The sequence below is a fragment of the Arachis hypogaea genome, chromosome 12 (assembly GCF_003086295.3).
Source record: "Arachis hypogaea cultivar Tifrunner chromosome 12, arahy.Tifrunner.gnm2.J5K5, whole genome shotgun sequence".
Taxonomy (NCBI): Eukaryota; Viridiplantae; Streptophyta; class Magnoliopsida; order Fabales; family Fabaceae; genus Arachis; species Arachis hypogaea.
Genome location: NC_092047.1, coordinates 116,405,720 through 116,420,403, shown reverse-complemented (window position 1 = coordinate 116,420,403; position 14,684 = coordinate 116,405,720). Strand labels below are relative to the sequence as shown.

At 34.3% G+C, this 14,684-nt stretch overlaps 2 protein-coding genes, 1 long non-coding RNA gene and 1 pseudogene across 4 annotated transcripts; 1 reads left to right on the top strand and 3 right to left on the bottom strand.

The window, feature by feature from the left end:
* Positions 1–512: 512 nt before the first annotated feature.
* Positions 513–3,266, bottom strand: LOC112730667 (F-box protein At3g58530-like; annotated as a pseudogene).
* A 116-nt stretch (positions 3,267–3,382) lies between these two features.
* LOC112729460 (uncharacterized) lies at positions 3,383–6,040 on the top strand. The gene is made up of 3 exons (XR_003166548.3): positions 3,383–5,163; positions 5,540–5,624; positions 5,717–6,040. It is a non-coding gene; the product is annotated as an uncharacterized lncRNA (long non-coding RNA).
* A 985-nt stretch (positions 6,041–7,025) lies between these two features.
* LOC112728596 (pentatricopeptide repeat-containing protein At2g20710, mitochondrial) lies at positions 7,026–10,732 on the bottom strand. 2 transcript variants are annotated; one of them, XR_003812792.2, is made up of 4 exons: positions 10,291–10,732; positions 8,903–10,115; positions 8,230–8,604; positions 7,026–7,342 (listed from the first exon to the last, which is right to left on the bottom strand). XR_003812792.2 is itself a non-coding variant. In XM_025778797.3 (3 exons), exons 1-3 carry the CDS (start codon positions 10,585–10,587, stop codon positions 7,317–7,319), a joined length of 1,536 nt encoding a protein of 511 aa, XP_025634582.1. In that variant the 5' UTR covers positions 10,588–10,731; the 3' UTR covers positions 7,026–7,316. The 2 variants fall into 2 exon arrangements, 1 of the variants encoding a protein (XP_025634582.1); XM_025778797.3 differs by lacking the exon at positions 8,230–8,604 and having other exon boundaries at positions 10,291–10,731.
* A 1,283-nt stretch (positions 10,733–12,015) lies between these two features.
* Positions 12,016–14,078, bottom strand: LOC112728595 (pentatricopeptide repeat-containing protein At2g20710, mitochondrial). The gene is made up of 2 exons (XM_025778795.3): positions 13,643–14,078; positions 12,016–13,459 (listed from the first exon to the last, which is right to left on the bottom strand). The coding sequence occupies exons 1-2, from the start codon at positions 13,937–13,939 to the stop codon at positions 12,149–12,151; spliced, it is 1,608 nt and encodes a 535-aa protein (XP_025634580.1). The 5' UTR covers positions 13,940–14,078; the 3' UTR covers positions 12,016–12,148.
* Positions 14,079–14,684: the final 606 nt, after the last annotated feature.

The following is a 14,684-nucleotide window of genomic DNA, read 5'->3' as shown; positions in this document are numbered from 1 at the left end:
TATTGATCGCATTTGTTAATACCTCTAATTCTGAATTCAGTCAATATGTGATTATGGATCAATTTTATATTTTGGCAAATAAGCCACTTTGAGTACGAAAACATCTTCATAGAACCGTTGAATATCAACAAAGTACTTATAAGTTATAAACCTATTTTAACCCCCTGTTTTTGTGACTAATTCAAGTTCCTCATAGCCAAAATTGTAGACTCAGCATTTACTCTGCAGTGGAAATGCTTTTACCTAGTTGAATAATGACAAAAATCCTCACATGTGCAATCAAGAAAGGAATAACTTCTTTTAGTGCCCTAGAAAAATCCTCTTACTACATGTGAAATATTGAATTATGTTTAGGGAAATAATATACTAGAAAATAAGAAAAATAAGGAAATAGCATCATGATGTTAGATACATGCACGTTGGAAGATTTTTAGCTAGCAAGCTAGGGAAAATGATCCTCTTTATTATCAAACATTAAGTATTGATTTGCAACTCAATTTAGACCAACTAAATCAAGGTGAACCTTAACACAATCCAGATATCTTCAAAAAAAAAATCAAGTACACTATTTGAAGTCAAAATACAGAGACTCACTTGTTTTGCTATAAATTGGTTAAAAGAAAAAAGCAACACAGAAAATGCTGAAAGAATTGCTTGGAATGAGATAAACAACTTTTTCAGTTATATGCTTGTAAAATGTTTTAAACAGAATAAAAATTTTCATTTGGTGGAATACCATAAAGGGCACATCAACTATCAACTATGCACCTTAAAGCATTTCAAGTTAGGAAACAACCGAAGCAATTCTTCGCGGCTCCGTCTCTGCAAAGAGGTAAACTGTTAGAAAAAGGGGTCCAACTAATACTTGTAATTTGTATATATGGAGCTACTTCCAAGCACAAATTTACCTTGATTCCTATACATCCATTCACATCAAGAGTTGTAATTTTGTCAGAACAGGACTTTGAGAGTTCCTCCAGGCATTTATCAGTCACACCAGTTAATCCAAACAAGCTGCAAACATTTCCTTTCAACACATTAGCAAGATAAGAGTTTTTTAAGGTAAAAAATAAATATAAAGAGGCTCAATTTACATTGTTGTAGCAAGGACATATATCTATATATGTAAGCAACAAGCGTGTGCATATGTCACTGCATTACTTTAGACATTGCACCACCAATACCATATACACAAGTTCAACAAAGTTCTCAAGTTGATATACCTTAGAAATTCAAGAGAGGTACAGTTTTGTGCAATGGATATAACTCCTTTATCAGTCACTCGGACACACCTAGCAATCAAAATGAAAGCTAGCTCGATTACTTTTATATATTAGAAAGTTGCATATATTACAGTTGATGCTTCATTTACCATGTCAAATTCAGAGATGCAAGGTTCTTGGACTTAGAAATATAGGAAAGTCCTTCATCTGAAAGATTCTACAAGCCAAAGTTTTTTTTATCAGAGGTCAATATTTGATATGTTTCTGCCTAGAAATCTCAGTAATCTGAAGATTTTACCTGTGCACCACAGAGATCCAAAAACTTGAGATGCTCCAGAAGGCATATTTTCTTGTAAGCTTCATCTGTGAAACTAAATCAGAGTAATGATGTGAATTAATCCAATTCAAGGTCAAGATAACATTAACTTTAAAAAGAGTTACAATGCCAACCTAGACAATGCATAGAGATTCAAACTCTGAAGAGATAGGCATTTGTGCAATAATTGCTTCAACCCATCATCTGTTATCTTGATTCACCTATGAACCAAATCATGAGATATAAAGTACCATCATAGAGGTATAAAATTATAATTTACTCCAATGTTAATTTTAATCATCTAAGCGTACAGCTGCTTGATATATTATTATGAAATGTATTTTGAGCCAAAATGTTTGCATCTTACAAGGAACAGGAGTTACAAACAAACACGGGCATCTAACATGCCAACAAACATTTTCAAACTATGCATAAACGTTTTGAAAGACATCTACAAATTTTCATAATATGAAAATTGTTCTTTATAATCGCATAATGTGTTTGATGATACAGAAGCTGTTATAAATCAATGCAAATACCTAGTCAGATTCAGTGACACTAGTTCTGGATAATTCTCAGCAACACATTGTAAGCCATGGTCTGATATATTCTGCAATTATTAGATCCAGGTAACTTGTTCAGAAACAATTGTTGAAGACATGATTACAAATTCTCAACACCTCAGTTTAGTTCAACACATAACTGTAATTACAAAACTGCACTTAGACAATAAGCTTCAACTCTTCATCTGTCACAACAAAGAGGCTGAAATCATAGTTCCAAATAACTCACTGTCATTCATTTAAATAATAGATTTGCTGACTCCATTTAGTGACCTTCAAATTCCCATATGCTAGATGTTTTAAGACTTGTTTACTTAAATTGGTTTGTATAGTCATTTGCAACACGGAACTATGTTGTTCATCTGAGTTATAAGCTTCAAGTGAAGGAATGGATTAACTAGATACTCATTCTATGCAATACTTTTTGTTTATGTAACAATTTTATTTTCATATTCACATTAATGATAAAACACTTTAGAAATCAAGTTGTAAAACTAATCCAAAGGATCACGTACCTTACAGCCACTTATGTTCAAATCAACTATGTATTTGCAGTTCTGAACTGTTTTGTTTCAGTCCTGTATCTGTCACCCTGAGAATATGATTGTTCAGTGTTTTACCTTGGATTCAACTTTGAGTTCAAAAGTAAGGATATAAACAGTTAATTTAAACATCATAAGAAAATATTAAATCACCTCACATTCCAGTAGATGGAAAAGTTTTTCAGCTGAGGGCAGCAACTGGTTATTGCTTCAATTCCTGTATCTGAGATTTTTTGGCAGCCATTGAGATTTAAAGACTCCAAGCATTGAAGAGATTCAAAGCACTAGAAATGCTTGAAAACTTTGGTTAGAATGAAAGTCAGAACATAATTTACATCGTAAGGTAGTTGTGCAAATATTGTTAATTAAGGTTATCTTCTTTCTTTTAAAATGAAAAGAAGTAACTGATAGTGATTTCAGAACTGAAAATATCAACTTAGCAAGCATAACAGATAGACATAGTATTCACTTTAGATGAAAAAGAATCTGTTACCTTTTGCTTAATAAGGATGAGATGCGAGTTGTCAATGTCTCGCGCAAATTCTAGGTCAATCTTCTTTACATGGCGATATCTAGGCTACAACAACCAAGCAAATTTCATCCCAAAAGTCCAAAACACCATTAACTAAAATATGCTGAAAAAACAATTACAAAGGGGAAACTAAAAAAAAAGTTCAGGAAAGTCCTTCATAGTATCTCTAATCTTTACTTTGAAAATCTGAAATTTACAACAGTTACTAACTGCAGCATCATCAATATAATCATCACACTTCACAGGAGAAAAAGAGTTTAACTTGACACATTTTTAGTATCATTTCATCTATCCTACATATTCATCAATCATATATTGCCAAATCCCTAAAAGCTTTATCAAAGAGTCCTTGTTTCGTATAACAATTGGCTGCAATAGCATAAACAGTACAATCTAAATGCCAGTACTGAATCCGATTATGTTCTAACTGTGCGAGAAGCTTGTCAATTCCCTCCACTTTAGAAGTGGCAGTGTAAGCACTAATCAGAGTACCAAATCTATAGCTATTGAAATTAATACCCTCTTGCATTTCACATACAAAATTTTCCAATTTGTCATAGTTCTGTGTTTGATGGTAGAGATTAAGCAAACCATTTCTTGACAAAATCGACCTTGCAAAACCCAAAGCTCTCATCTTCTCCATGATGCTTTCTGCTCTATCCACATCCCTAGCATGGACATAGCAATTAAGAAGAGATATACCATTCTTCTATCGTTGAACAAAATTTCAATTGAACATTGAGAAATGACACCCTGTGAATGCAATTCATTAGTCCTTTTTAACAAAGATTAGACCTGCAAAACACTTCCCAGTGAATACTTTCAATCACACATATTATGAAGTAAGGTTCACTCTGTCTTTTATCCTGCAACCAATATCAACAAATTCCTCAACTTCGAGATAAGTAGATAACACTCTTACCCTAGACCTTATTTGCAACAATGAATTTTTCTTTCCAAATTTGTGATTATTAATTGGTGTCTGATTGTGTGAAGATTTCAGATCTGACTTGACTTGGAAAACTTTTTCTGGAAAAAAAAAAGAGACTTGTCCCTTTGATTTAACCAAACCAACACAATTTGAATAGGAAGTGCAATTTTCCCTTCCCTTTGTTTTTGATTGAATCAGAACTTTGCATCAAATACAACAAAACCATATCATATGTTTAATTTTTTCTTAACAATGCTGCATAATTTGGCACCCCCCAGAAAGTGTATTCTTGCTGATGATGAGTCAACTGGAACAATTGGCAAGTGTCTATCCAGCATCAATGTTGAGAAAGTTGAAACTAACAGGCGAGCTCTTAGGGAGCTCCTCTTCACTCCTGGAGCTCTTCAGTATCTCAGTGGAGTTATCCTCTTTGAGAAAACCATGTCTTGTTAGCTTAATATGTGTTAAAATAGTTTGTTACGATGATGACTTGATTTTCACTTTGTCATGCTTAGTTTCTGTATTTTTCTGTTGCATGTCTGTCTGACTTTTCAGCTAATGATCATGAATAGAACCAGCTAGGCTTGGTAATAATTAGTCATGTAGTTCCACCTATTTAGTGTTTTATTTGCTGGTATTTATGACTGTGTTTTATGTAATTATCTGATTGATGGATCTTATGTAAGACTAACTGTATTATGCTGGTTCTTGTTCAATAAAGTGTTAGATAATTAGCATATCTTAAATTCTTAACTGGATTAAAAGTAACTAGGAATTAAATATTTAAATCAGGCTTGGCTGCTTTTTTTATTCCTTGACTTGTTTTTTATGTGAATCAAGCAGTTCTGATACACCACTTATCGAAGAAGCTTACACAAAAACTTCCATTCAAATTACATGGACTTGCTGTTAGATCAACTTTCCGTCCATCTCGTTCCATTTTCTTTATTTGTACAAAGCAGAGTGTTCGTGTGTATGATTTATTGAAGATTAAGCTCATAAAGAAGCTAGATACTGGGCTCCGTGAAGCCTCATCTATTGCAGTTCATCCTGGAGGTATGATTGTTTATTTTTATTTATTGATAACAAAAGAGAGAATTTCATTAGTTAATAGAACAAACAGTACACAGGAGTCAAGGAAAAGATATCCTTCCTAAGCCATAAAAATAAAATAAAAAGGAAAACCATAGAAATCAGTGAACTGTAGCTTCCCAATCTCATAATGTCTAAGAGGGAAAGTCCTCTGAAAAGTCATTAATATGCTTTGCACCAGATAGACACTAAACGCCTAATTCTATCCCAAACAATAACATTTCCTAAGGATCTAGGAGGTGTGATTATTGTTGTTATGCAGATGTCGCATAATCAATTAGTTTTTCATAAAAATGAAATTATTTCTTCATAACTACTTGTCTGTATGCTCTGTTAATAGGTGATAATTTAATTGTTGGGAGCAAAGAAGGGAAGCTGTGTTGGTTTGACATGGACCTTTCATCTAAACCTTATAAAACTCTCAAGTAAGTTTTGTTATTAGCTAGTGAATGAGCTAAATATTACTTCACTGCATTGGCATTCATCTTACCCCCTTTGTTTGTTCTTTTGTTTGCAGGAAAGAAATTTTGCATCTTTACAAGTGCAAGATGAAAGCAAGAGTTATTATTAACAACAGATAATTGTATTCTAAATATAAAGCTCTAGAGTATTTCAAGTAAAATGGTCTTGAAAAATAAGTTTATTCATAATTGCTTTATGAACTTGAAGCTGACCGGCATAGAATGACTTTTACTATGTTGGTTGCCTAAAATTGGAAGTAGTCGAAATGCTCTAAGTATTGAAGTAGAAGGGGAATGTGCAACTGGTTCTCAAAAATTGGAGTAATATCCTGGTGTAATAATTGTGAGACTTTATTTTATGATTGATGTTGTACTTTGTAGCTTTATATGATTATTTGTATTAAGTTATATTGTATTATATAACTTAAAATAGATAAATTATATTTTATAAATTCAGGATATGTTTGAACTTTGCTACTGCTCATTCTTTTGATTAAGTTATATTGTATCTATCATATCTAGCAATAATTAGTTACGATAATGTATAGGTCACTAATAACTTATATTAACTGACAAAGTAAAGGAAATTAATAATTTAGAATTGTAACATGTAGAAAAAAAGGATAAGTTAGTGTATAAACTAACGAAAAATAACTTAGTAATTTGACTTTCAAAGAAAATAGTAAAAATATCTAAAAAAAGTATTCATCATTCTTAAATATCGTCATACTCTGCTTCCACCCTACTCCTATATTGTATACCACTAAACCATTTACTTGTACAATTTCATACTATTAAACTACTATCATTAGACAGTCAAACCAAATCAATAGAAAATATAACTAGCCACATTACTAAGCACATTAATAAACCATAACTACACAAATATATGCAAATAATTTGAGTTTTGTAGTTAATGGAATTGGAAACAAAACAGGAATTTGTTGCTTCTAATTAGCCCAAACAAATAAGTAGAGCCTAGAATTGGTGCAATGAAACAGAGCACTATATAGTTGTAATTGTAGCTGTAACAATATATAGTGCAACCTGAAAATATTATCATGCTGCCACTCCACAAACTTTTACCACGAAATTCAATTCAATGTATAAGATCAAGACTCAGAATGCCATTATTGGAAGTAGTCATTTAGACAACTCATGCAAATATCAATTAAATCAAGAACCAAAATTATAAGCCTTCAATATAGCCTTCACACGATTAAATTGCCATGCTAAACTCAGCAGTCAGCAGGGATCCAAGAATGATTCATGATGCAATCAGCATTCAGAAACGTGTCTGTGTAGGTTTTCAATTATTTAATGTACACTTAAGTGCCATTTGTTGAGCTTAAATGAAAAGAACAATTAACACTTAATTCGTGGCCTTTTTATATACTTTACTTAAAATAATTCTACCATATTTAAAAAGAAAAAAGAAAATTGAACTGAATGATACAAAAATAAATTACAGGTATTGATCGTGTTCCTAAATGTCATATATTTATACTCAAAACATTGTACATTTCCTAGAGCTACAATTTCTACTTCTTGCTTCTTCCTGTTTACACATGCAATCTGGCATGGGAAACGTATAAAGAGAAGCACCAGGCTTTTTCAACTCGATGCCCTTTTGATCACTGTGATGAAGCATGTCTTTCATTTGTTGTTTGAAAACTTCCCACCTGCATAATTATGCATAAATTAAAACATCAAGTTATGAGAATGGAAGTTATTGATATTGAAATAAAAGTAACTTAAGGATGGTTGGCAGCCTGGAAGAACAATAACATCAACATTTATAGAAATAAGTGATAAATAACATCGAATTCGTTTTGAGACAAGCATCCAAATCATAAAAAGGGTGAAATATTATCTTCTAAACTGTGCCATTAGTCATAATAAGTTAATAGCCACTGGCTAAGCATTAGTTTGTCTTGAGAAAGGAGTTCTAATCTGCCTGAAAACGATAAAATCAACCAAATGTGTATGCAGCAAATATTTTTAATAAATATTAATAAACCTCAACAAAAAAATAAACATAACATTATCTATCTATAAAGCATTGCAGGAAAAAGCCAAGAATGAAGAACAAAGATTGGCCAATGTCTTCACACATCCAGAATAAAAGACAACCAGAAGCATTATCCTAACCCATGGCAAGGTTGCATAAAATCAATGATAAACATTTAAAGATTACTACCATCATTGAAGTTAAAGAATGTATCTCTATCTAACAGTTGAAATTTTTGAAGAAAAATTCATTGTGTTTGTTGCCAATTGCAATGCTCAGTTAAGGCAATGCATTTTCTTGTCCACCCTTAATCTGCCATTGAAATGAAGTAGTTGTTTTATTTTCTTAAGCTCCAACTATTCAACAGAACTAAGTAAATGTCTTACAGTCATCTACCTTCCTAATCTAGGGGTAACTTATTTATCTACTGAAGTTTTATTTTATTGAAAATTTCATGCATTTAAGATAAATGGCACATTTAAGAACGGAGTGATTTTATGTTTTTTCCTTAAAATTTTCATAGAAAAAGAAATAAGTCAAATAAAAATAAAATGGAACCTTAAAGGAGTAGGTCGCAAAGGCAGAGGTGAAGGAAGAAGGACAAAGATCAGAGTCGCTGGTGAAGAACAGGGACAGAGGGGCGACAAAAATCAGTGAAGTGGTGGACCCGAGTGTTGCGGTGCGGCTGCGGAACCGTGTTCCGGTGGCGAGGATCAGAGAAAGAGCGAGACCGCGGATGAAGAGGAACATAGAGCAAGCAACAGTGAGTGAAAGAGGGGCAAAAACCCTAGTAGAGCAAGCACGGTGTAGGAGAGAATGAGTAACCGAGGAGGTAGCGAAAGAAAGAACGACGACGGTGATGGAAAGAGAATCTGCTAGATTTTCCTATCCCTTCTTTGAATCTGGAATCAAAAGGAAAAGGAGAAGAAATGCCTAATACAAATAAATTGAGGGTCAATATTTAATTATGAATATTTTCAAAAATAAAAAAACGGGATTCAATTTGTAAATACTTTTAAGTGGGTTAATGATACTCCCACATAAAAGTGGGAGTAAGGAATCCATTCACCTACACCAATTGGTCCTAAACTTCATTGTTGAAAAGATGTGTACACCAAATGTAAACCCTAATACATGATTTGCCTAATTGACAGTCACCCCTTAACATTTTATTGATGGCTAAGGCAGAAGTCAGGGCTGTTCCTATCTTCCTCTGGCTTTGAAATTTCACCTGTTTGTTTATGTGAATCGCCTCCCAGCACAGCAATTGCAGGCACATTTGACTCCACATCCTTAATCCAACTCATCAGCTTGTTATGAACATCAAGGGAGATAACATTCTTGCTACTGAGTAACCTTATCAAATCCTCTGCCTCCTCCATATCTCCATTAAATTTCAAGTACTGAAAAATGGCAGCTAAGGATTCTGGTAATGGCCTCCACTTACACCCCACTTCACAGATAGAAACTGCCTCTTTCATACAATGAACAGCCCTCGGAAAATTTCTTTGTGGAATATATCCAAGCAAGAGCCATGACCAAGTCCATGAATTTGGCTTTCCTCCCTTCATGATTGTCCTATTAACAATGGCTTCAGCTTCCTCCATATTGCCCTTTCTGCTGTAAGCTGCTATCATCTTGTTTGGAATAAAGAAATTTATGAAATACCGGTTTCTAGATTCCCACTCCTCAAAGATACTCTCAGCAAGTTCAATGTCATCCAACTTGAGAAATGAACTTATTACAGCTGAATAATAGTCTCTTTTGAGTAATTTCCCATCCATCATGTAAATATTCCACAACCTCATCACTTCTTCTTTCTTCCCTATTGCTGCATATTGAGTCATAAGGTAAGGAAAGGCCTCATTCCAGATTGTATAACTCAGGCGCTTCTCTGATTTCTTTAAAGCGTTAAAAGCTTTATCATGAAGCCCGAGTTTGCCATACCAATTGGCTGCCACAGCATAAACACTCCACCAATCTACATGTCGGGAATATGATGGATCATCTTCTAACTGTGCAAGAAGTTTGTCGATTCCTTCTATATCAGATTTGGCCGCATATGTATTAATCAAGGTTGCTAATGTAAATCTATCGAATTTAATATCCTCTTCTTTCATTTCAAGCAACAAATTTTCCACTTTGTCATAGTTTTGTGTTTGATAGTAGAGGTTAAGCAAAGAATTTCTTGCCAAAGTAGACCTTGCAAAACCCAAATGTTTCATCTGCAGCATGATCCTTTCAGCTTTATCCACATCCCTAACTTGAGCATAGCAATTAAGAAGAGAGCTGTAACATTCTGCAGCTCTTGAGTATTTCGGAATGCTATCAAAATAGGATTCAGCTTCTTCTATTCCCTTAGCCTTTGCAATCAAGTCCAGTCTTAAACTAAAATCAGCAGAACTAGGTTCAGAGTATCCTTTCTCAGACATCCAAAATGATACCTGCAAACACGGTTCATTTGCACAGAGATCCCAAAAATCAACACAGAAAAACATAGTATCTTTAACATTTGAATCGCATTGTGCAGTTAGATCATGATTCAACCTAAAGTTCGAATAAATAATATTTTTATGAATTAATTAACGACTAATTAGTAATTAATGATGATGACGATACCTCGAGGGCGTTTTTATATCTTTTGCGTGACCTAAGTTGCTTGATAAGGAATAGCAGTTTATCGTAGCTAAGAGTTCGGCCATCCTGAACCCACTGCTCGAGAATCGTAACAACCGGGAGAGTTGGATCGGTCACAGTGAAGATCCGACGATACAAATCCTGCGGGACGTAAACGGCGGCGATTTGATTCCTCTTCGCCGGTGAGAGGTTGGAGGTGGAAGAGGCAGAGGTTCCGTAGGTCACGGAAGAACGAGGAAGAAGACGTAAAGCGGATTTCAGACGAGTAAGTACTACCATTTCTTATTCGGAATTCAGAGATGCAAGATGCAAGTTTTGTTGTTCATCAATGGAGTTGCAGAGTGAGCGTTTGGAAGAGTAGCGGAATATTGTGAATACTGAATACTGAATACTGAATACTGCGAAGTGCGAAGTGCGAAGTGCGATGAGCTGTGAGCAACAGCATTTGGTCACAGTGGCAAAGTTGTAATTCGATGTAACTTCACAAGGAAAAGGTGAATGATTTTGGAAAATAAATCTAAAATAAAAGTTAAAAACACTCTTTAATAGGATTTTTTATTTTAAATTTTTAATAAATAAATTAATTATAATAATTATTGAAATAAATAATTTAAAAAATATTTACCGAAATAAATATTTCTCTTATTTCATTTACACTGTAAATGAGATAATTGTGCATGTATCTCGTTTTCAGTATAAACAGGTAAATACAAAACGTGTATATTTTACGTATAAACGAGATATATATGTTATTCAAAATAGTATGTTATCAATGGTGTTATGTTTATGTTTGATTGGTATTGGTAAGCTGCATTATTATTAGAACTTAGAAGCTTATATATAGGTGTAGCTTCTGCTATGTGTAATTCTATATTTGCTGAATTGCTGCTCCTGATGTGGCCCAATTCGCTGCCGCTGCCCTTGATGTGGCCTAACTCGTGTGCGCCAGTGGTAAATTGAGCTATTTCGTGCACGCCAGTAACGAATTGGAGTCGCAGCTTTTCAACCTGCCACTGCCAGTTTCAATTCGTGGCTATCAATCCTGAATTGGAGTCATGCGCCACACCTGAAATGGCTCTGCGCATCTTGAGAAGTATTTTCCTTCATGCATATTTTGGAAAATAATACCTTTTTGTTATTTATTTATATAAAAAAGCCAAGTGATTCAAACTAATACAGAAGTATTACACCATTCCAACTTTTATATTAAAATTAATTTAAAAAATTCCGTGATGTAACAAGACTAATTATATGCTGTTCGAAAGTTATTAAATTGTTAAAAAAAATTGGTGTATTTAGTAAATTTTTAATAATAAAAATAAAAATATTAAAAAAATAAAAAAATATTTTTTTTGAAATATAACTTACATTTTTTAAAAGTTTTTTATTTTAAAAAATATTTTTAACATAATAAATAAAATTTTTTTATTTTATTATATTTAAACATAATTATTAAATTAAAAAATTTTTTTACATAAAATATTTAAATATAAAATTATTTATATTTTTTAAAATATATTTTTAAAAAATTACTTAAAAATATTACAATTTTATTTGGTAACATATTGTTTTCTATTTTGGTGACTAAACTATTACCATGAATCAACCATCAAATATTTCAAACCCAAATTTACTCAACCATAAGTTATTACTTAATACTGATGTCCCATCCTTTTACTTCTTCTATCAATTTTGAAACGAAGCATCTTAGAAAATTTAACAGAGTGATATATAAAACATACCAACTCAGAATCAGCCTTTTTGGTGAACCATTCACCTACATTAATTGGTCCTAAACTTCATTGTCGAAAAGATGTGTACACCAAATGTAAACCCTAATTCATGATTTGCCTAATTGACAGTCATCCCTTAACATTTTATTGATGGCTAAAGCAGAAGTCAGGTTGTTCCAATCGTCCTCTGGCTCTGAAATTTCACCAGTTTGTTTATGTGAATCGCTTCCCAGCACATCAATTGCAGGCACATTTGATTCCACATCCTTAATCCAACTCGTCAGCTTGTTATGAACATCAAGGGAGATAATATTCTTGCTGCTGAGTAGCCTTATCAAATCCTCTGCCTCCTCCATATCTCCGTTAAATTTCAAGTACTGAAAAATGGCAGCTAAGGATTCCGGTAGTGGCTTCCACTTACACCCCACTTCATAGATAGAAACTGCCTCTTTCATACATCGAACAGACATCGGAAAATTTCTTTGTGGAATATATCCGAGCAAGAGCCGTGACCAAGTCCATAAATTTGGCTTTCCGCCCTTCATGATTGTCCTATTAACAATGGCTTCAGCTTCCTCCATATTGCCCTTTCTGCTGTAAGCTGCTATCATCATGTTCGGAATAAAGAAATTTCTGAAATACCGGTTTCTAGATTCCCACTCCTCAAAGATACTCTTAGCAAGTTCAATGTCATCCAACTTGAGAAATGAACTTATTACAGTTGAATAATAGTCTCTTTTGAGTAACTTCCCATCCATCTTATAAATCTTCCACAACCTCATCACTTCTTCTTTCTTCCCTATTGTTGCATATTGAGTCACAAGGTAAGGAAAGGCCTCTTTCCATAATGTAGAACTCAGACGCTCCTCTGATTTCTTTAAAGCGTTAAAAGCTTTATCATGAAGCCCGAGTTTGCCATAACAATTGGCTGCCACAGCATAAACACTCCACCAATCTGCATGTTGGGAATACGATGGATCATCTTCTAATTGTGCAAGAAGTTTGTCGATTCCTTCTATATCAGATTTGGCCGCATATGTATTAATCAAGGTGGAAAATGTAAATCTATCGAATTTAATACCCTCTTCCTTCATTTCAAGCAACAAATTTTCCACTTTGTCATAGTCTTGTGTTTGATAGTAGAGGTTAAGCAAAGAATTTCTTGCCAAAGTAGACCTTGCGAAACCCAAATGTTTCATCTGCAGCATGATCCTTTCAGCTTTATCCACATCCCTAACTTGAGCATAGCAATTAAGAAGAGAGCTGTAACATTCTGCAGCCCTTAAGTATTTCGGAATGCTATCAAAATAGGATTCAGCTTCTTCTATTCCCTTAGCCTTTGCAATCAAGTCCAGTCTTAAACTAAAATCTGCAGATCCAGGTTCAGAGTATCCTTTCTCAGACATCCAAAATGATACCTGCAAACACGGTTCATTTTCACAAATATCACAAAACTCAACCCAGAAAAACATAGTATCTCACTATCTTCAACATCTGAATCGCATTTTGCAGCTAGATCATGATTCAACCTAAAGTTCGAATAAATAATATTTTTATTAATTAATTAACGACTAAGTAGTTATTAATGATGATGACGATACCTCGAGGGCGTTTTTATATCTTTTGCGTGACCTAAGTTGCTTGATAACGAATAGCAGTTCATCGTAGCTAAGAGTTCGGCCATCCTGAACCCACTGCTCGAGAATCGTAACAACCGGGTGCGTTTGATCTCTCACACGGAAGATCCGACGGTACAAATGCTGCGGGAGATGAACGACGGCGCTTTGGTTCCCCTTCACCTGTGAGAGGTTGGAGGTGGAAGAGGCAGAGGTTGCGTAGGCTACGGAAGAACGCGGAAGAAGACGTAAAGCGGATTTCAGACGGGTGAGTACTACCATTTCTTATTCGGAATTCAGAGATGCAAGTTTTGCTCATCAGCAGTGGAGATTCAGATTGAGCGTCTGGAAGAGTAGTGGAATATTGTGAGTTTGTGAATACTGCGAAGTGAGCTGTGAGCAACGGCATTTGGTCTCAGTGGCAAAGTTGTAATTCGATGTAACTTCACAAGGAAAAGGGAAATGATTTTGCAAAATAAATCTAAAATAAAAACACTTTTTTTTTATCGCGGGCCCCGGGGGGGTTCAACCACCCCAAAAGAAACAAAAGGAGTCACAAACAAAAAGTGTAAAGTACTAATTCGGTGATAGCTTTTTCTCTCGGAAGGAGAGCTGATTTCTCTAGATAGCTAGAGCAACTACTTCGACAGGAAGCTTGTTTATCTTCGGTAGTGGAGCTCTGTTAAAGGAAGAAGGAGAAAATCATAACATCAGCAACCAAAACAATCACAAATTTCTGAGTCTAGTTTTTCAGTTTAGCTAGTTAACATTTTAAACTCATGGCAGCATTGGGTGGAGAAGTTCTTCACCTTGATGGAGACCAGGCTGTCGAGGAACAGCAGATCAGGAAGAAGTTGGTTGGAAGAATTTTGACAGAGAAGAATGTAAACAGGGTCACTGTGGAAAAATCAATCAAGAGAATGTGGGGAGAGCCTCAGGGTTTGATTATCTCAAGCATGGGCACAAACACATATTTGTTCAACTTCAAGCATGAAGAAGATGCCATAAGAATTCATGGAGAAGGGCC